This window comes from Notolepis coatsorum (assembly GCF_963971535.1).
Source record: "Notolepis coatsorum genome assembly, chromosome: 18".
In the NCBI taxonomy this organism is placed as follows: Eukaryota; Metazoa; Chordata; class Actinopteri; order Aulopiformes; family Paralepididae; genus Notolepis; species Notolepis coatsorum.
The window spans coordinates 58,512,778-58,535,748 of NC_140182.1; the positions used below are offsets into that span (position 1 = coordinate 58,512,778).

The following is a 22,971-nucleotide window of genomic DNA, read 5'->3' on the forward strand; positions in this document are numbered from 1 at the left end:
TGCCTGCCTGTCTGCCTACCTGTCTGTCTGTCTGCCTGCCTGTCTGCCTACCTGTCTGTCTGCCTGCCTGTCTGCCTCGCCTGCTTACTCACTCAACCACTAGTGAGTTGAAGTCAGTGCAGTGTATATAATATAATGAGTACTCAATGCAGACGCAAACCGGGGCGACGTGGGGACCAAGCCAGACAAGTTGATTTTACACGAGAGAGAGAGAGAGAGATAGAGAGAGATAGTGTGTGTATGTGCACAAACCCAGTGACAGGCTGACAATACTGCAAAGCTCCCCAGCCATTCAGCTGCAGTGAGGCCAGAGATATTTTTTGTGTAATGTGACTCGTGAGGCATGCGGGACATTTCTGGGTCCTACCAGCGTGGTACAGCAGCGTCATACTGTAGCTCAACCCCCCACCAACCCCTCCACGCAAACACAGAGCAGCTGGTCCACATGGTAGAGAAATATCTCCGGGGTGGGGCCGCTGATTCTAGGGGGGGGTGTTTCGAGCTCTGTGAGAAAGTACTTCTCGGGAGCGTGCTTTTGGAAGAGGGAACTCAACTGACAATGGACAGGAAACTAAATCTGAACCGAGCGGAGACGTTCTCCTTCATCAATCCCTGGATCAGATATTTCCTCTTCTTCTTCAGCTTTTTATTCTGGGTAAGTGGAGATGGGAACCTTTAAAGAGCGCAGGACACCAAAGACAACAACAGCACCGGTGTCCCGGAATACAAAGTGATCTGAATGTCTCCAATCACTGAGCATTCACACGTGTTGTAGCTTCACCAATAACACGAGACAAGGAATGTGCTCTCAAGCAAACAAGAAAAAAGAAAGGAAAGGCCATAAATACTACATTGACAGATGTAATTCAGCCACAAACAGCAATCAGGACCCATCCCCCCCCCTGCCCCCCTACTTTAAACTGATTTACAATCATATGATTCATATTAACCATACATCATTATGATGGTGGTGCTGGTGCTGTCACATTTGTCCACAGTACACTTTTTTTTATTTGAAAGTGCCTTGAGCTGCTCTTCAATACATCGCCTCATGCTCAACCATCAGATTCATCACCTGGCTGGTTTGCATAATAGTCAATGTCTGGATGCCTCTGGATGTGTAGCAACTGCTGTATAAAGCCATCACCTGCTGTGTTAAACAAGCTACAAAAAGTACATTCTATGTTTGCATTGTGTTTCTTTCGAGATATTGTAGTATATTCCACAATGTATATGCACTGTCTGTTTTTGACAGTATATTTTGTGCATAGTGTCTGTGAGCGGCTAGGTTTGTTGTTTTTCCAGGGTTCGCTACGTGTGACAAAGAGACTGCTGCTAGAGAACCAGATATAAAAGAGACATCCTTTTATGAGAGTTGATGTCATGATGACACACACGCACACGCACACACGCACACACACACACACACACACACACACACACACACACACACACACACACACACACACACACACACACACACACACACACACACACACACACACACACACACACACACACACACACACACACACACACACAACCACACACACTGAAATCATAAAAACATTCACCCATTTAATCTGTAGACCGTTTTCGCCTAAAGGTACATGCCTAAGTAAATGGAAGATTGCTCCACTTCTGCAAGGTCAATTGGCATGTGCTTTGTATCTAGGAACATCTAGGGACCTGGGGGTATGTATTTCCAGTGTCAGAAATATTGTGTCTGTTACTAGGCTGAGTAAATTGTAATGAAGAAAAGGAGAATATAAATTATGATTTATGATTTTTGCATCTTTGATCAAACATTTATACGGGTAGGAGAAAATGCTCACTGAGCTCATTCAACACCTTATTGAGATCATGTGTACAAAAAATCTAAGCAAATGAATAAAGGGAAGATGATTAAACAGAAGGATTTGTAGATACAGTAATTAATGATAATCGATTTTAATTATAAATTCATATTTGACCTTGAACTTGACCTTGACCTTATTATGGCCAAATCATACATCTATGGATAGGGAAAATGCTCCTCTTTCCAATGGCAGGGTTGAATCTGGATTTAGTCATTTCCTTGCGGTTTTTACAATAATTAGCATTTTTCGATAAATTCGTATTTCCGATAAATCGTATAAAACATCGGTAAAATGAAAATATACACTTTGACTACTGTTTTTGATGGTCTTTACTCTTTGCTACACAAATTTAAAAACATTAACCTCTTAACATCCAAGGGCCCATAGTGGCTCGGGTGTGCATTTCTTTTAGATAGATATATAATATATAGATAGAATTAAAGCCCTATTTGTTGCCTGTTAATTGCCTTTTCATGTGACAAAATCCGTTCAGTGGTTCTCGAGTTACATGCCGATATGTGAGGCGTGCCCCAAAGTACGCAAAAGTACACATTACCACCCCCGACTCTCGGGGCTCTAGTTCCGTCAATCATTTGGCGATCTCGAAGATCTTTGCACAGGGTTGTAGCCAGTGGAGGCTGCTGACCAAATTTTTAGGTGAAGCACAAATTATTATATTATATTATATATTAAATAATATTTTTAAAACATCCCCCACTGTGTGTCAGTGGTCAGTGGACACAGATGAAAACATATTAACATTAGGTGACAGCGGACCTGACCAGATGAAAACATATTAGGTGACAGCGCACCTGACCAGATGAAATCATATTAGGTGACAGCGCACCTGACCAGATCAAAACATATTAGGTGACAGCGCACCTGATCAGATCAAAACATTTTAGGTGACAGCGCACCTGACCAGATCAAAACATATTAGGTGAAGGTGACAAGGAAGCCACAGACTCATACCCCCCCGACACTCAACTAACCGCCTCGGACAGTCCTTCATACCAGTGGCCATCAGGCTCCACAACAGTGGGCAGCGACTGCTGCCAGACATCGACCTAGAACTAATAGGAACCCAAGTAGGACAATAACACTACCTTATGCATACTGCACCTTATGTGGATACTGTGATACTGTGAATAATGAAAAATGTATATTTCAGTTAGTTAGATAGTAAATTATATTGACCTATTTGTTTACACTGCTTGTGTTGTTTTCCCCAACCTGTACCCCCCCCCTTCCCCCATGCTGCTATGATGCCTGAATTTCCCCAAGGGGATCAATAAAGGAATATCTTATCTTATCTTAAAAGGAAAGATGAAATTACCTACCTGGGTTCCATCCTATAGAGGCAAATCTTTCCTGTGACAAAATGGGATCCAATGTAATAAAACTAAGTCAACCAACGAACTAGATTCCTGTACCGGATCTCCTCTCTGGTAAACAAGAATACCTTGAAGACTCTAACAGGAGCACTCATTCAAGGGTACTACGACTATGCTTGCACCTCATGGTACCAAAGCACCTCAAAGGTACTAAAAACAAGATTACAAACATCACAAAACAAACTGGTCAGACTACTGCTTGACCTTACTCCTAAAACCCACCTCACCCCTGTCCACTTTGACAACCTAGGATGGCTTAGAGTAGACGACAGAGTACAGCAACTTGCAATGGGCCTGGTCTACAAGATACACTACACCACTAAGATACCCAGGTGCATGTCGAAATACTTCCCAAAGGTCAGTGAATACCACGACCACAACACCAGAGGGAGTTCCACAAATCATGTTCAACCCAGATAAAATAATAAAAAAAAAAAAAAAAAAAAAAAACGTTTTTTTTAATAAAAGAAAATAGTCATAACTTAGAAATTAGATTGCATAGGTCTATGAATCGATATCGCGATTCTGTTTCGATTAATTGCCCAGCCCTACAGTGTGTACAGTAAGTTAGCTTGGTGATTATTATTGTGATGTAGGCTAAGCTGCCTAGCTACTGTTAGCATACAAGCACTGTAGCCTACTTACTTTTTCATCCACAACGTTTTTTCTGATCCAGATGCATAAATCCACTTCTTCATGTTGCTCAGTTGCTGGTTTATACTTCGGTCCTAATGTTGGCGCAAAGTTTAATTTAGCCTGACTTGTTATAGCTGTACAGCTTACTAACTACTAAACAACAACTTTCTCATAGTCTCAACTTTCACATAGTCAAAATGGGTCCAGCTGCATGTGAGGAGGATAGGTTTAGCTCGGGCCAATCTCAAGTTTCTCAAGTTTCTTTATTAGTTGTCATACAGAAGTACAGAATACTTTTATACAAAATGCTTCTTTATGTTACATTTTGTATAAAAGTATTCTGTACTTCTGTATGACAACTAATAAAGAAACTTGAGAAACTTGAGATTGGCCCGAGCTAAACCTATCCTCCTCACATGCAGCTGGACCCATTTTGACTTTGCAATGCAGAAATCTCTGATTGGATTTGCAAGGCTGCCAATCATATTCAACCTCCGTGTATTGGATGTCAAGGGCTGTCAATCAATCAATCCTCCATTCAATGGCAAGAGTTTAACTGCACAGACCGTGCTTAGATGAAGTTAATAGCCTATTTTGATTCGCTGTTATTTATTATTTATTTAACAATGGGTCACACCTGTGAAGTTTTCTTCACGAATAATTACTGCAGGCAATACTGCAGTGCAGGCCTGCTCAGAGCTGTACATTTTGGCCATTTTTGAAGAAAAAAAAACACTGGAATTTTTTTTACAGAGGAAAACATTTATAATAAAAAAATAATAATAATAATAATTAAAAAAAAAAAATATATATATATAGTTTTTTTTTTTTTATATATATATATAGGTATATGTAAATTAATAATAATTATGAATTATGAGTGAATTTGTGTTTCACGTGTTGTCATAGAGAAACCTCCACTGGTTGTAGCCAATGAGTGTAGCTTTCCAATATTCCCCCATGATATGATAATTGGGGATTGAATACGGTCTCTATTGATCGATTTATGATAAAGAAAAGCAGGGGGTCCTATAGGGGGACCTTAAGGCGTACACCCCACACACACAGACAGAGAGAACATGGAACTCTTCCTCACGTCCTCACACAGACTGCTACAAATCCACAAAGCACACAGTTTAGACTCTCTCTCTCTCTCTCTCTCTCTCTCTCTCTCTCTCTCTCTCTCTCTCTCTCTCTCTCTTTCTCACTGACGCACTAAAGACACAAACCTCGGCTCAGGGATCATGTCTAGAGCTCCACAAAAGTCTCTACACTTCTCTATCCAATATCTCTGTTCAGCCAGACAGCAGATACAGGGGGGGGGGACAGTGGCTCCGGAGGTTGAGCGGTCGTCTGGTAATAGGCAGCACGTCGACGGGTCCTTGAACGAGGCGCTTAGCCCCCTAAAATAGCTCGCGATGAGCAGGTCGGCACCTTGCATGGTTGCCTCCACCAGTGAATGAGTGAATGTGAGGCATACGTTGTAAAGCGTTTTGGATAAATGCAGTCCATTTACCATTTAGATATAGGGAAGTCTGTTTTTTTTCATACAGACTAAGGATATTTTCCACAGAAAGACTGCAGTGACTGGCCATAATATTTCTATAGTAGAATATTATATACATTTATAGTGAAGCACTATAGTATTCCTGCCGCCCCCCCCCCGTAAATAGATTCGATTAGATACTGTTACAAAGGGTCAGATTAAACCGAATATATATATTTATTACTTGAGATATATTGTATAGTATTTGTATATCGTCTGATATCCCTTGTATATTCTTTGTACATATACACGGAATATCCCTTTACCTAGTACAGGCCAGACCATAATATTCGTTCTCCTATTGGACAGCGAACCCCTAGGCGCCACGGCCATACCCCCAATGTCTAGTTCAAAGTCACCGCTAAGACATGTCTCAACATGCCCAGATTTGCGCAGTAATACGAGACAGAAATAAGGCTGGTACTAGATTATTCACCTTACGTATAAATACGTTGCAGGTGGATACAGCAGTTAGTTACCCCAACAAGTTGAAGCCTTCACCACGATACAACGTGCTGTGAAGTGGGCCCGTTTTGCCCCGAAATAGAGCCTTGAGACCGCGTGCGAATTGATAGCTGAAGTGTCAGAGTTTAACGCTGTATCGTCGAGTTCGACCTATTCTATTATTAAGTAATAGTCTATTATGTATAGTGTATCGTGCGACTACCGTTCTATAGTGACCAGCATTACCAACGTTTCATCGTACCGAGCTAGTGTGCTTATCCAGGCTGGGCGGCCTAACCTTGTGCCGTCATCCGAGGAGCCCTAGACGAGAACCGTGTGGATATGTACACTGGATAACCTACACCGACGACTACAGAGCCCTTTTCGGCTGGATTATATTGCTTTGGTCCTGTGGCTGCTGGAGCAGAGAATCGTCTACCCCCACTACCGTGTGGGATTTACCCTGTGAGGAGCACCGTCGAGCCCGCCTCTAGGACTCTGAGGCTGGCTAGCTTTCATCCATGCGGCAGTGCATACCGGAGAATAGCTGTTGCTTTGTCTACGGATCAAGGGATTATTGCACCGTCTCCTGTACCTGGAGTCTCCTTATTCCTCGTTGATCCAGACTTTTGCTACCGACAAATCCTCTCCCCTGCTGGCTTACAACCGGAGGGAACCCCCCCTAGTATCTCCAGCTGACCTACGAGTGTACCTTGTATAATTCTCAAGCTACAGGTGGTATTAATTATCCCCTTCGTAATATGCTCATGGACTTACGCTCTTGACCTATTCATGCACATTCTTCGCCTTACAAGCGCAACTCTAATTCTTAATAAATGTAAGATAATCTTGGTGCTCTTCTAATAAATATTATAAACAGTACTTTCTTTGTTAAGCCGTGTTATTGTGTGGGTGTTCATCTCATATACATGTGTACTGTATGGCCAGTAGTAATGTACATAACTCAGTAGTGGTTTAATGATACCATACTTATTCAATACAGTCAGGGAATTGTACCCCTCAGTTACAATTGGTCCTTCGAGCCGGAGGGTAACTAGCGTAATATTAATATAATATTAATATTGACATGGCCAACGATGAACACTCCACAAACGGTTCTCCTAAGCTAGATCGCCCGCAGCGCAGACGGCAGCCACCTCCTTACCTAGAGGACTACGCTGCCAGTCTACTACCTAGCTTTATACAGATATTAAATGCGGAAAAAGCGGATAGTAAAAGTATGTCAAACCCTACCGACCAGGCGACCCTGCCAGTAGAGACCCTAGTGGGTTCTAACATAACTGACCAAGCTCACGGGGGGGACCAGGAGGGACATGACATGACTTTACCCCCCGACAACGTCAACGGGATAGTCCCCGGAGAGCTCCAGGATAAAGAAAGCGCTCCAGGGACGGAACCCGACCCACCACCAGAGATGCGCACCCAGGAGATGAACCTCCTCGGAGCGCGACAGGAGAACGGATCTCCAACGAGCACTGCCAGAAGCCGATCACCTCCATCAGTGTCTTCCCCCAGCGAGGCGGACAAGATGCTGGCGCAGGCATTTATCGCCACCCTGGCAGCCTCCACTGAACACGATCGACTCCAAGCACAGACGCTTAGCGAGCGCGAACATTCTTCCATGGAACAAGAGCGCCTCCGCTCGCAACACCAAAGTGAGCGCGAACACTCTACCATGGAAAGAGACCGCCTGCAGGCTCAACAACTGAGTGAGCGCGAACAATCTGCAGACCAAAGAGAACGCTTCCACGCGCAGCTCCAAGCGCAAGCCCTTAGTGAACGCGAACACTCTGCGACCCAGCGAGAGCGCTTCCAGGCGCAGCAAAGGAGTGAAGACGACCGCATACGCCTGGAGACCAGACGCCTCCAGACGGAAGAGAATATTGAAAGGGACCGCGCCGAAGCCCAGCACCCCGCCGCCGATGCACAGCGCGAAGCCGCCAATGCACAGCGCGACGCAGCCCAAGCCCAGCGCGAAGCAGAGCGCGACCTCGCTCACATCAAGCGCGAAGCCGAGCGCGACCGATTACAAGCGCAGATAATGGAGCAACTGATTGCCAGGGCGACCCCCCCTCCCTCCGCACGGAGCTCCAGGGCCTCGTCAAGACAAGGGTCTAGGGCACCGTCCCCTACCCGATCAAGCGACCCGGAGCCCGGCCAACAGAAAGAGCCTATACACGTCTCCGAACCCCCTCCCCGACCGGTCCATGCGAGACCCAGCAACAGGGAAGAACCGGCCTACGCCGCTGAGAGACTAAATAGACGATTACAGGATCTAGAAGACCTGGCAGAGGAAGAAGAAGAGGAAGAGGAGGAAAGTCAAGCCCACCAGCAGCATCGTACTCCACAGGACCAGGAGGTCCAGTACAGCCCAGACTTTACCCCCGAGGCCCTGCGTTACAGACCCCCGACTCAACTCAAGGGTGAGTTTGACGCACGACCAGCCCCGAGGAACAGCACCTGGGTACCCGGGCCTTGGTACCCACCAGGTACCAGCCCACAACGACACGGAAGGGGAGACTCGCCTGGGAGGCCTCTCCCCCAACGCTCACCGATGTGCCAGCCATCCATGGCATCGTACCTTGGCACACCGACGTTCCCGGACTTCACACACAAGGACAGAGCACAGTACACAGAGCTACGAATGTGCTTAGAGACAATGATGTCCGATGTCCCCGATGAAACGTACAAGTATGCTATCCTACTCAAGCACCTGAAGGTGCCCAGAGCGCATAATATAGCGCTGGCATATTCCAACTCAAGTACCCCATACACCGCAGCTCTAGTAGCCCTCGACCAACGTTATGGATGCATATGGGACTACGTAATACAAGAGATAAGGAATATTGACCGTCTACCCCTAGCCACAGACAATCGCTCATTAGATGACCTCTCTATCAAGGTACAATCCCTGGTAGGGATGCTGGGGGCACAAAAGGAAAAGGGTAGGCACGAACTGTACGTGAACTCTAATGTTGAAAGAATATTAGAGAAGCTTCCGCCCGCCCGACAAGAGCGCTTCAGGCGGCAAAGAGACCACCGTGATCCCAACGGTCCCGAGCCATCCCTCCTAGACCTGGCCGACTTCCTGGCGAGAGAAGTCAGCAGCCTACGACTGGATACGTTCGTGCGGAGTGTACCAAGCTCCAGAGAGGGACCTAAGAGATCAAACGATAACCGCAGGCTGGTGACCGGCATGCACCAAGCCGAATCAGTACCGCGTAACAAGAACCACAGCACCCCCTCGACGAAAGAGAAGTGGAAGATTGTATGCCAGTACTGCGAAAAGGAACACTGGCTGTCACACTGTGACACGTTCAAGAAGATGACCGCCGACGAGGTGAGTCAATGGATAAAGTCCAACCGCCGCTGTTACCGCTGTGCGCGCAGTCACATGGCAGCCGAGTGCCGCTTAAAGAAGAGGTGTAGTCGGTGTGACGGAGCCCACTTGGACGTTTTACATGACAGTAACAGAAGAAAACCCGCACCCTCAAGCAGCACCAAAGCAAGCGTTATGTACATTGACCCCGCCAGCAGCGGGGGCGCCCGGGTGCTCTTGAAGGTGGTCCGCGTAACATTGAGCTACGAGGACAAGGTCATGGACACCTACGCCATCCTTGACGACGGGTCAGAAAAGACCCTCCTCCTCGCATCCGCTGCGGCCCAGCTGGGGCTGCGGGGGAGTGAAGAAACGATGACGATTCGGACTATAAGAAGAGACCTGAAGACGATCAAGGGTGAGAACGTCTCCTTCACTATCGCAGCAAGCGGGCAGCCAGAGAGACGGTATAGGATCACTAACGCTTTCACCAGCCAAGACATAGGCCTGTCGCGGTACACCTACCCCATCGCCAAGCTGATGGACAAATACGTGCACCTGCGTCAACTACCTATACCGCTCATAGACAGCGCCACCCCGACCCTGCTCATAGGATCCGACCACGCACACCTCATCGTCCCGATGGACCGGGTCCACACTGGGCCCAGAGGCTGTCCAGCAGCAGTCGAGACCCGCCTAGGATGGACACTACAAGGCCCCCTCTCCAGGTCTCCCAACCGAACAGCAGCCACTCGCTGCCTCCACTCCAGAGTGACTGAAGAAGACACCGCCCTCTTACAGCACGTCGAGAGGCTATGGACACTAGAGACAATGCCCTTTAAGAACGAAAAGAAACACATTCGTTCCAAGGAAGACATTTATGCCATAGCCCTCCTCGAGCAGGGGACAAAGAGAGTCAAAGTCAACGGAGTGATGAGATACGCAACTCCACTCCTGAGGCGAGAGGGTATGCCTACCTTCCACGCCCCAAAAGAAGCAACGGAGCGGTATCTATTGAACACAGAGCGGCGCCTAGCCAGAGACCCCGCTCAAGCTACTGTGTACCGCGCTGAGATTGACAAGCTAATCACAGCGGGACACATAAAGAGAATTGACATTAAAGAGGCCGAATAGACGACCGAATCATGGTACGTGCCCCACCACAAGGTCCACCACAACGGCAAGGATCGTATTGTGTTTAACTGCAGCTACCAGATCGGATCACAAAATCTGAATAAAGAGCTCTTGCCCGGCCCAACACTCGGCCCCTCTCTACTAGGCGTGTTGCTACGTTTCCGCCAGAACAAGGTGGCCATCAGCGGCGACATCAAAGGGATGTTCCTGCAGGTGCGACTAGTGGAAGAGGACAAGCCCCTGCTGCGGTTCTTATGGAGAGAGAGGATCGGGGATGAGCAACCATCCATCTATCAATGGGAAGTCCTCCCTTTCGGAACCACATGCAGCCCATGCTGTGCTACGTTCGCACTGCAAAAACACGTTGCAGAGGACCCAGCAGCTGATGAAGAGGTCAGACAAAGTGTAGGAAATAGTTTCTACGTGGACAACTGTCTGCAAAGCGTCTCGACGCCAGAAGAAGCCGAGGCCCTCCTACTCAAGCTCCGCGCCTCCCTGATCAAAGGCGGCTTTGATCTCCGGCAGTGGGCCAGCAGCGACCCTCAAGTATTGCGCAGCCTCTCCCCAGAGGACAAGGCAGCAAGCAGCGAGACCTGGATGGCGACCATCCCAGGTGAAGCCCAAGAAATGACATTAGAACTAGTCTGGCGCTTCAAAACAGACTCGCTCCATTATAGACACACACCCCTGACCAAGGAGCAGGGAAGGTCGATTTCACTACCGACCACAAGACGGAGTGTGTACAGAACACTCGCCAGACAATATGACCCGTTGGGATGTATTCTACCTTACACCACCAGGGCAAAGATGATTGTACGAGCGCTATGGGACAAGGACCAGGGCTGGGACGACCCCATACCCGACCACCTTGCTTCCACATGGAGAGAGTGGGAGACAGAACTCAGCTCGCTCCCAGGTGTCAACATACGCCGCAGCTACTTCCCACCCACAGTGCGGCTGGAGACGTGTCAGATGGACCTGCACGTCTTCAGCGACGCCTCCGAAGTAGCCTACGGTTCGGTGGCCTACTTGCGGGCCCGAGAGGAGGGAGGAGAAATACATACTGCCTTCATCCTGGCTCGTTCAAGAATAGCCCCCCGCAAGCAACAATCTATCCCGCGTCTAGAGCTCTGCGCAGCCCTAGTAGGAGCGCAACTCGCCACGTTAATCCAACGTGAACTCACCATCCCGGTGCAAAGAACAATCCTGTGGTCAGACTCCATGACCGTACTCACATGGATCCAGTCCGATTCGTGTAGATACAAGGTCTTCGTGGGAGTCAGAATCACAGAGATCCAAGATTTAACAGAAGCAGCATGCTGGAGGTATGTGGACACAAAGCAGAACCCAGCCGACGTCATCACACGGGGAATGTCCCTGGATGACCTCACACGTCACAATCTCTATAGTGACGGTCCCGAGTTCCTCAAGCTCCCGGAAGAAGAGTGGCCTACACCCACCCCACGGGAGGCTAGTAAAGAGGAGGCAGAGATGAAGAAATCTATGTTCTGTGGGTTGACACACACACTAGTCCCCACAGATCCCAACATAGACGACTGCCCTACCCTTGAGAGTGCGCAGTTAAAGACATTCCTGTGGCACCACCCTGAGGTTCCCTCCACTACTGACATTAATGCAGCTAACTACGAAGAAGCAGAACTCCTTCTGCTACAGCGAGCCCAAAGAGACTCGTTCCCCGACGAGCTAGACTGTCTGCAGGGATCAAAGCCAGTCCCGTCAGACAGCAGACTGCTCCACTTGGCCCCTGAGAGCGACGCCCATAATCTCATCAGAGTGGGTGGTCGTCTGAGGAGGGCCCCAGACTTAACAGATGACGTCAAGTTCCCGATAGTCTTAAACAGCTGACACAAGGTCACAGAGCTCATCATAAAGAAATACGACGAGGACGTGCACCACGCCGGGGCAGAGAGAGTCTTTGCTGAGATCAGACGTCGCTATTGGATACTGCAAGGAAGAGAAGCAGTACGACGCTTCCAGCGGACCTGTCTAGACTGTCGCAAGTGGCGAGCACAGCCCAGTATACCCCGGATGGCTGACCTACCCCCCTGTCGCCTCCGACTCGGCGACAAGCCCTTTCACTCCACCGGTATGGACTGTTTCGGCCCGCTGTATGTGAAGAAAGGAAGAGGGACGGAGAAGCGGTGGGGTATTGTATTCAAATGCATGACCACCCGAGCGATACACATAGAACTCCTTCCAACCATGAGTACGGACTCATTCCTTATGGCCTTCCGGAGATTCACAGCACGGAAAGGAAAACCGTCTGTATTATTGTCTGATCACGGGACAAACTTCAAAGGCGGAGAAAGAGAGCTGAGAGAGAGCTTCCAAGCTATGGGCCCAGAACTTAAGACCCACCTCGCTCCCTCTCAGATTGATTTCCAGTTTAACCCCCCGAATGCACCTCACTTCGGGGGAACTTGGGAACGAGAAGTACGTTCAATAAAGACAGCCCTGTACGCCGTGCTTGGGGCCCAGACCGTGGCGGAAGAAGTCCTCACGACAGTCCTCACGGAGATCGAGGGAGTATTGAACTCAAAGCCCCTCGGTTACGTCTCAAGTGATGTAGCAGATGTCGACCCAGTCACCCCCAACACTCTCTTGATGGGGCGGCTGGACCCCGCGCTCCCACAGACAGTGTACAGACCTGAAGAAGCGAACGGCCGAAGAATGTGGAGGTACAGTCAAGTATTGGCTGACAAGTTTTGGAACAGTTTCCTCCTCCACTATCTACCGTCTCTACAGACCCGCCAGAAATGGGTAAAAGAAAGAGACAATTTGACGGAGGGCACAGTCGTCATGATTATCGACCAGTCACTACCCCGAGCTATGTGGCCGGCCGGCAGCGTAAGCAAAGTGATCACTGGTGCCGACGGAAAGGTCAGAGCGGCAGAAGTGCTCGTCCAGGGGCGGACATACACTCGACCCGTGGCGAGGCTGATAGAGTTGCCAAGGCTCCCCGACTCTCTTAATGACGACCATGACCCCCTGACTTTGTGAATCGCCCTACTCCTCACAACGGACATTGAGTAGTGGACAGTGCGGTTAATCTGTCTCTGCTTATCTAATTAGGTGCGGACTAATTAGGAGGCGGCTGTTACAAAGGGTCAGATTAAACCGAATATATATATTTATTACTTGAGATATATTGTATAGTATTTGTATATCGTCTGATATCCCTTGTATATTCTTTGTACATATACACGGAATATCCCTTTACCTAGTACAGGCCAGACCATAATATTCGTTCTCCTATTGGACAGCGAACCCCTAGGCGCCACGGCCATACCCCCAATGTCTAGTTCAAAGTCACCGCTAAGACATGTCTCAACATGCCCAGATTTGCGCAGTAATACGAGACAGAAATAAGGCTGGTACTAGATTATTCACCTTACGTATAAATACGTTGCAGGTGGATACAGCAGTTAGTTACCCCAACAAGTTGAAGCCTTCACCACGATACAACGTGCTGTGAAGTGGGCCCGTTTTGCCCCGAAATAGAGCCTTGAGACCGCGTGCGAATTGATAGCTGAAGTGTCAGAGTTTAACGCTGTATCGTCGAGTTCGACCTATTCTATTATTAAGTAATAGTCTATTATGTATAGTGTATCGTGCGGCTACCGTTCTACAGTGACCAGCATTACCAACGTTTCATCGTACCGAGCTAGTGTGCTTATCCAGGCTGGGCGGCCTAACCTTGTGCCGTCATCCAAGGAGCCCTAGACGAGAACCGTGTGGATATGTACACTGGATAACCTACACCGACGACTACAGAGCCCTTTTCGGCTGGATTATATTGCTTTGGTCCTGTGGCTGCTGGAGCAGAGAATCGTCTACCCCCACTACCGTGTGGGATTTACCCTGTGAGGAGCACCGTCGAGCCCGCCTCTAGGACTCTGAGGCTGGCTAGCTTTCATCCATGCGGCAGTGCATACCGGAGAATAGCTGTTGCTTTGTCTACGGATCAAGGGATTATTGCACCGTCTCCTGTACCTGGAGTCTCCTTATTCCTCGTTGATCCAGACTTTTGCTACCGACAAATCTTCTCCCCTGCTGGCTTACAACCGGAGGGAACCCCCCCTAGTATCTCCAGCTGACCTACGAGTGTACCTTGTATAATTCTCAAGCTACAGGTGGTATTAATTATCCCCTTCGTAATATGCTCATGGACTTACGCTCTTGACCTATTCATGCACATTCTTCGCCTTACAAGCGCAACTCTAATTCTTAATAAATGTAAGATAATCTTGGTGCTCTTCTAATAAATATTATAAACAGTACTTTCTTTGTTAAGCCGTGTTATTGTGTGGGTGTTCATCTCATATACATGTGTACTGTATGGCCAGTAGTAATGTACATAACTCAGTAGTGGTTTAATGATACCATACTTATTCAATACAGTCAGGGAATTGTACCCCTCAGTTACAGATACGATTAGATTCAAATGTATTGTCACCGTACAGCACAAGTACAGTACAATGAAAAGAAGTTGGCATCTAACCAGAGTGCAGTAAAGTGCATAACAATATACAACGTATAAGTGATGTGATGAAGCAGGATATATATAAATCAATACTACTGAGTAATAATGCTAATCTGATGCATGTACAGTGTTACAATATTATGTACAGTGATACAGGTATAAATGCATTATGTATATGCATACACATATATAAATACATATAACATATATGTATACAGTACACATATATAAATACACACAGTATAAAGATACTTTCCATATAAATACTATGTATATGTTTCACCATAGTATTTCTACAGTCATTCACTTACTTCCAGCATAGTATATGGTGTGTACGGAGAAGAACACACAGCAACACCTTGTTTATTTTTTTTACCGTATAGTTAATTTTCGTATGGGGTCTATGGGGTGTGTGTAGAGCTTGGTGTGGAACCAGTCGCTCGTGATGAAGTCCTGGCAGCGCCGTGTTTGTTTACCAGACCCGGGCGACGAGAGCGGCTGCAGGCCGACTAATCCATCAGTCCTTTGTCCCCTCCATCCTCCGTCCTCCATCCCCGCGGCTCCGCTCAGTGGCTCGTAGCACAATCCCACCAGGAAAAGACTGATTCACCCTTGTTTCAAAAGCTCCAACACATCGCTGGAATGCTTTCACTGTATTGTATTGGAAAGACGCGTGAACTGGCAGCTTATAGCTTATCCGCAACAGTAAGTTACTTCCGGGGTAGGCCTGATTGGCCCCGACAGGCACGTGACGCGCAACTTTCTCTGCCGCGCGGCACGCTCCGCGGAGCCGAGCGGCAGAGCTTGCGGAATTACGTAACCGTCCAAATACGCCATGACTTTCATTCGGCGCTTCAGCTCACCTGGCAGAGCAGCGGTCCTGCGATCCTGCGGTCCGTTGTTGGTGAGTTCGAATCCCATCAAATCTTTTTTTTTTAACGTGATTTTTTTTTAACGTGTATTCTTTCGCCGGTTAAGGTTAGGCATGGTTAAGGTTAAGGTTAAGGTTAGGCATTGTTTCGGAGTTGGTTAAGGTTAGAACGGTTAAGTTTAGGCGCTGTTAAGGAGCTGGTTAAGGTTAGAGTTTGTCTTAGAGAATGGCAATATTCTTTCTATGGTTAAGGTTAGGCATGGTTAAGGTTAAGGTTAAGGTTAGGCATTGTTTCGGAGTTGGTTAAGGTTAGAACGGTTAAGTTTAGGCGCTGTTAAGGAGCTGGTTAAGGTTAGAGTTTGTCTTAGAGAATGGCAATATTCTTTCTATGGTTAAGGTTAGGCATGGTTAAGGTTAAGGTTAGGCATTGTTTCGGAGTTGGTTAAGGTTAGAACGGTTAAGTTTAGGCGCTGTTAAGGAGCTGGTTAAGGTTAGAGTTTGTGTTAGAGAATGGCAATAGACAGCCTATTTCCGCGCGACAGCTCTCAGCAGCCTCGTTGCGCGTCCTGAGTTTGCTGCGTCACGTGCCTGTCGGGGCCAATCAGGCCTACCCCGGAAGTCACTTACTGTTGCGGAACAGTTACAGGCGAACTGGCACACGTCCTTGACACACACACGCGCGCGCACACGCACGCACACACACACACCAATCGCACACAACCATGTGCAGAAACACACACAGGCCTAGGAGAAAGGTCAATGTTGCTTTTTGAAAATCTTGAGAAGCAGTGAGGTTCCCAAGAAAGATAGTTGCCATTGGGTGTGTTGCTTTTTGTCTTGTCATGACAGCAGTTTATTGATTCAATATTGTGAGGTCGGCACTTCTTCACAAACTACTTTAACCCTCTGCTGCACAACGTGGGCTCAAAGATGATGGACAGGTGGCGGAGTGATACATACAGTATAGTTAACCCTTTCACTGCCACACGACAGAAGGTTAACCCTTTACTATCACACAACCGACGGCGATGCTCCATCATTAGCATCATTAGCTCCGCGGATGGAGCATCGCCGTCGGTTGTGTGATAGTAAAGGGCTAACCTTCTGTATTGTCACAGTGAAAGTGTTAACCGGCTGTTGTGTGGCAGTGAAAGGGTTAAATTCAGTGACACCTGAATATCAGCACTCATGGAATTCCTCATCAAATGAATTGGTTGGAAGAACTAACTGTTGTTTAATACTCATTATCAAATCAAATCACCTACAGCACTTATTTCAACGAAAAAAAAAAAGAAATAATAATAAAATTACCTTTTGTATCACTACCCTAAAATGCATAAAAACACGGGTGTACTTATGCACGCTATAGAAGCGAGCTGAGAAATCGATTCTCTCATTTCCTCAACATCACACACACACACACACACACATACACACATACGGGACATGCTGTTATCTCAGTGAATACAGCTCTGATTATCCTAAAACTGGTAACATAGACTCCTTACCTTAGATCAGATGTTCTCCAAAAAGATTATTCCAATTCCTGATCGCCATTCCAAATATCGATCATGTTTATTGATTGATTATTGGCTGCTGTAAATATATATTCCACGCTGCTTTCCAACTCGCGATCACTTCCCTCATCATCAGATCCCTCGCCAGCATAATGGAGCCAGGTGGCTCCCCCCACAGGGATCCAGCAGTATAATCGAATGGTCTGCAGTTACACAGGGATAGACGATATGGGGCGGTATTTTCCCATCGGGGCTCCTAGAGGGGCTGCTGTACCAACGGGAGACTCGGTTGATGAAATATGAATTCAGATCGCTAATAAAAAAATAAAACGACAAATCGCGTCGTCGGCACTCAACGGGGGGCATGATAAGACGGCATAACACGTCGCTGGCACTCAAAGTGTTAAAATGTTTTGGGTGGTTACGTGGCGTAGTGGGCAAGGCGCTCACCACGAAATGCTGGAGACGCTGGGCTTGTCAGTTCGAGCTCAGCGCTCCACATTTGCTTTCAGTTTAGCTGGTCGTCCGTACTAATACACATTGGCCGTATTAGGGGGTGGGAAACTGATGGGTGGGGATCGGGCGTTGTGGACAGCGACTCCTACAGGTCGGTTGGTGCGCCTGCGCAGTAGAATCAGGAAGTGTCGGGGGCAGCGTGAGCCTCCCACGCGTTACTCCTCGCCACTGAGAGATCGAGCTGCGCAGGTGAAAAGATGCGACTGCTGTTACCTCAAGTACCGGAGGGGACTTGTGCTATGTATGACTTAGTCCACATTGCAGCTGGCTTGTGGGAGGCAAGAAACAGCGTCCGTGACAGGGGAGGGTTGAATTGGATGATACGAAATTGGGATGGAAGAAAATATAGAAAAATGGGAGAAAAAGTGGATAAAAAAAAAAAAAGTGTTAAAAGGTTTTAAAAGTGTTAAAAGGTTTTGAATATGTTGTGCGTCAGTAACCTTTTCATCTCTCCATAGTGCACAAAGGGGTCTGCAACTCTCTCACGGCACGACTGTACTGCATACACCATAGGACCTTGAGTTAGCAATCTTTCGTTTTTCAACAAAAGTAAACAAACACACACACACACACACAGTAGCTCACACAGTAGCTCACCTAATTACAGGCACTTTTGCATATAGACAAGCAGACACACACACACATTATTAGCAACCATGAAATTGTGCATGCGACTGTAAATGAACACCAAATCATGCAGATTTATTCTCAAGGTGAAATAAACCGTCACGACAATCCAATTAGCACTTAACTATTTACAACCTCACCTGTTGTTTGGTTGTTTCTGCTTGGCTTGGTTTTTTGTATCATCAACACCTCATTACATACAATCACAATAATGATCCGAATCGGAATTACAAAAGAAAATCCATTACAGTTACTTTAAAAACACATCAGATTGCAGACGATAAATAAGTCGTTTCTGTATCTGTTCTGTCCCTATGGATATTGGAGTAATCACAATGTAATTAGCACTGAATTAGTTACTGAATTTGTGTAAACAATCCATTAGAAAGCACATAGTTGACTAGAGAATTTGCAATGTAGCTTGGTCCTGTGCCATTTAGTGCTTTGTATATAAGGAGGAGGACTGATGTGGTCTCTCCTCTTTGTTCTAGTTAGTAGTTTTTAATGAGTTGGAGTCATTCTGTGTTTTTTTTGGGAGGCCGGTGAGGAGTGCATTACAGTCGTTAAGTCGGCTTGAGATAAAGGCATGGATCAGTTTTTCAGCGTCTTTTTTATTTATAAACGGCCGTACCTTAGCTATGTTTCTAAGGTGTAAGAATGATGTTTTTGTCACCTTGTTGATGTGTGATTTAAAGCTTAGGTCTGGGTCTATTATAACACCAAGACTTCGGGTTTGATCCAAGGAGTAAGTTGCTCCATATTGCTCATCGGGAAGTTGTTCGTCATCCATTTGTTTATTGCTAAGAGACAGGTGGAAATGGAGTTAATAACTCTTATGAACTTCCAAGGAGGTTGTCGTAAGAGAAATATTGGTGAATGAGGTCCATTGTTATCTACTCCTAGATAAGCTTAGCTGATTAATGATAACATCATACCAATACAATGGCGAGCAGCCAGGGTAATGCCATTTGTAACATCCACTGGGATACTTTGGTACAAAACTTAAATGTAGGAAATTAGCTCTCCTTCTCTCTTCTGTTACTCCAGAACCCCTGAACAGCCCTCAGCAACACTCACATTTACATGCATTGCTACAACGTGCCTACATGAAGATTGGCACACCTCTTATCTAATCATAGCTTAAAGGTCCCATGCATTATAAATGTCATTTTTCAGTCTCTAGCATTGTATTATAGTAATAGGAGTTCGTATCAATGTGTTTTTGGGCCTAAATACTATATTGGCGAATTCCTCAGTTACAGCCCATCCCCTCTTTGCCTCTAGTAAATCGGGTCATTTTGATTTGACGTCCCTGAGCACGTCACTGGGCGCTGTGGATAGCGCACGGTGATGCGATTGGCTCTGTGGTTGGAGCTAATGCCCGCCCCCATTCTTGCTACCTACAGCCGACACCTACTACCTAGAAACAGGAATGCCGTCACTCGCCTATATTCCACGATGAGCAAACCCCGCAGAACATGTTCCGTTCCTGGCTGTAAAGCTACTAAGACGTCTTTGCACAGTTTTCCCGTTGATGCCGAACTTCGCCAACAATGGAACAAGTTCGTTTTTGGCGACCCTCCAAGTTCTGTCGCAACGTCTAATACTCGGGTTTGTACTGCACATTTTTCCACCGAGGACGTTACCAATCAAGGTATTTTTGATGCTGGCGTGGTATCCATGTTGGTGCTAAACAAAGGAGCTGTACCTTCAATACGCGACCCGACACAAATAGTAAGTAGATATGTCGTAATTAGCCATCTAACTTACTGACTGTTGCTAGCTACGTTCACTGTTTGTATGTGTGAGGGAACATTGGGGGTTGGGTGAGATATGTTATCATAAATACAATCTAACGTTATAGTATATAACTGCTGCTCTTTATAAAGTAACGTTATAGAAAACTATTGAAGCAAGCTAGTCATAACTGCTAAATAAAAGAACACAACTAGTGAGAGGTAAACAAGGTAACGTTATATTTTGTGGCTTGGATTATATTGTAATTGTTTTACTATTTGGTCATTCTTAGGCCACAAGTTCCAGCGCCAATGTACGCCTTTCTCCTGCTTCAAGGGACTTCAGTTGCCAGACAGACAACCCAAAGATACGTTCTGTTGGTACACAGCTTTCTATGAAAACACTACGTTCACATGTCAAGAGTCAAGGTAGGTTTGTAACTCAGTGTGATGTAATGTAATAATGTGACCCAGGATTGTTTAGATTGGCCCTTTCACCCACCACTTTCACCCAAAGCTGTAAAGGAATGTGGATCACCCACTTTCAAAACATCTCTCAAGGGACACCTACGGGAGACTGCAATTCAACACTGGCCCCTGTAAATATCCTAACCCAACCCCCTCCAATGTACAGTCATTTGCCTAGTATGGTTTTGTCAATAGTCCAATGTACAATTTTGTTTGTTTGTATAGTGTCTCCCCCCCCCCCCCTCAATGTACAGTTTTACTTGTTTATACAGTGTGCCCCCCCCCCCACCTCCAATGTAAATTACCCAGTATGGTTGTCAATATACAGTATATATACAGTATATACAGTCAAATGTATATACTCCCTTTTCTTGACTCCTTCAGTATCACAAACAGTACTGTATTTGCAAATCAAATCTGGTATGTCATAAATGTATAGATGTAGCAGTACTGACTATCTGTATGTCATGTATGTCATATATGTCCTGATGAATTGAAAGTGGGGGACCCTGATGTAAACAAGACGAAAGATTATTCATCTGTGTGTGTGTGTGTGTGTGTGTGTGCGTGTGTAAGATATTCCTTTATTGATCCCCTTGGGGAAATTCAGGCATCATAGCAGCATGGGGGGGAGGGGGGGAGGGGTACAGGTAGTAAAACAACACAGTATACAGGTAGTAAAAGACAACACAGGCAGTGTAAACAATTTGATCAATATGGTCAATATAATTTACTATCTGACTAGCTGAGGAATATTCACATTATTCACAGTGTCACATGAGGTGCAGTATGCTAGAGGTAGTGTTATAATAATTTACTATCTACTGAGTATACATTAATCAAAGTACCAGGGTAGTCTACTTTGTCCCCCTTGGGTTCCTATAAGTCCCAGGTCAATGTCTGGTAGCAGTCGCTGTCGCTGCCCCCTGTTGTGGGGCCTGGAGGCTGCTAGTCGCTGCCCACTGTTGTGGAGCCTGATGGCCGCTGGTATGAAGGACTGTCCGAGGCGGTTAGTTGAGTGTCGGGGGGGGATGAGTCTGTGGCTGAACGAGCTTCTCATCTTGACTAGCTCGTCGTAGAGGGGGTGGTAGGGGTTCTCCATGATGGCATCCAGCTTCCTTATCATCCCCCTCTCTACCATCACCTCAAGTCTAGGTAGCTCGACTCCCACCACGGAGCTAGCCTTCCTCACCAGCTTGTTGAGCTTGTTGGTGTCCCTTGAGTTGATGTAGCCTCCCCAGCATGCCACAGCATAGAAGAGGATGCTGGCCACAACAGACTGGTAAAAAGACTGCAGCAGTTTGTTGCACACATTGAAGGACCTGAGTCTCCTCAGGAAGAACAGCCTGCTCTGTCCCTTCCTGTAGAGGGCCTCTGTGTTGTCCGACCAGTCCAGTTTATTGTTCAGGTGTACCCCAAGGAACTTGTATGAGTCCACCATCTCCACATCCACCCCTCGGATGGAGATGGGAATTGGGGGGGGCCTCTTCTTGCCCCTCCGGAAGTCCACCACCAGCTCCTTGGTCTTACTGGTGTTGAGTTGGAGGTGGTTGCTGTCGCTCCACCCCACGAAGCTCTCCACCAGGGCTCTGTACTCCTCCTCATCATCGTCGGTGATGTAGCTTACGATGGAGGAGTCGTCTGAGAACTTCTGCAGGTGGCACCCGCTGGAGTTGCGGCAGAAGTCTGAGGTGTAGAGGGTGAAGAGGAAGGGTGACAGCACAGTTCCCTGGGGGGCGCCGGTGTTGCTCACCAGTACGTCAGACTGACTGTCCTTTAGTCTGACGTACTGTGGCCTGTGTAGTCCTTGATCCAGGCCACCAAGCCGTGCTCCAGCTGCATCGCAGAGAGCTTCTCCGCTAGCAGTGACGGCTGGATGGTGTTGAAGGCGCTGGAGAAATCAAAGAACATGATCCTCACTGAGCTGCGCGGCTTCTCCAGGTGCGTGTACGCTCTGTGGAGCATGTAGATGATGGCATCCTCCACCCCGATGTTTGCCTGGTATGCAAACTGCAGGGGGTCGAGGGAGTCACGCACCAGGGGCTTGAGGTGTTGCAGGACCAGTCTCTCAAACGTCTTCATGACGTGTGACGTCAGAGCGACTGGCCTGTAGTCGTTGGGGGTGCTGGGACGTCCCTTCTTGGGCACCGGGACAATGCAGGAGGTCTTCCAGAGCTGGGGCACCCTCTCCAGCCTCAGGGAGAGGTTGAAAAGATGCTGGAGCGGTGCTGCCAGCTGCTCTGCACATACCTTGAGCACCCTGGGATTGGTGTTGTCCGGTCCTCTGGCCTTGTTTACATTAATTTTGGAGAGCTGCCTACTGACCTGACTGGTTGTGATCGTCAGGGTTGGGGGTGGTGGGCAGTCTGCTGGTGTTGG

At 47.2% G+C, this 22,971-nt stretch overlaps 1 protein-coding gene across 1 annotated transcript in view; it reads left to right on the forward strand.

The window, feature by feature from the left end:
* Positions 1-559: 559 nt before the first annotated feature.
* Positions 560-22,971, forward strand: part of tspan33b (tetraspanin 33b) — a gene marked incomplete at both ends in the record, with an annotated part of 106,841 nt that continues 84,429 nt past the window's right edge. The window contains one exon of the mRNA XM_084335216.1: positions 560-655. Coding sequence (XP_084191342.1) covers positions 560-655 — 96 coding nt within the window. The remainder of the gene's footprint in view (positions 656-22,971) is intronic.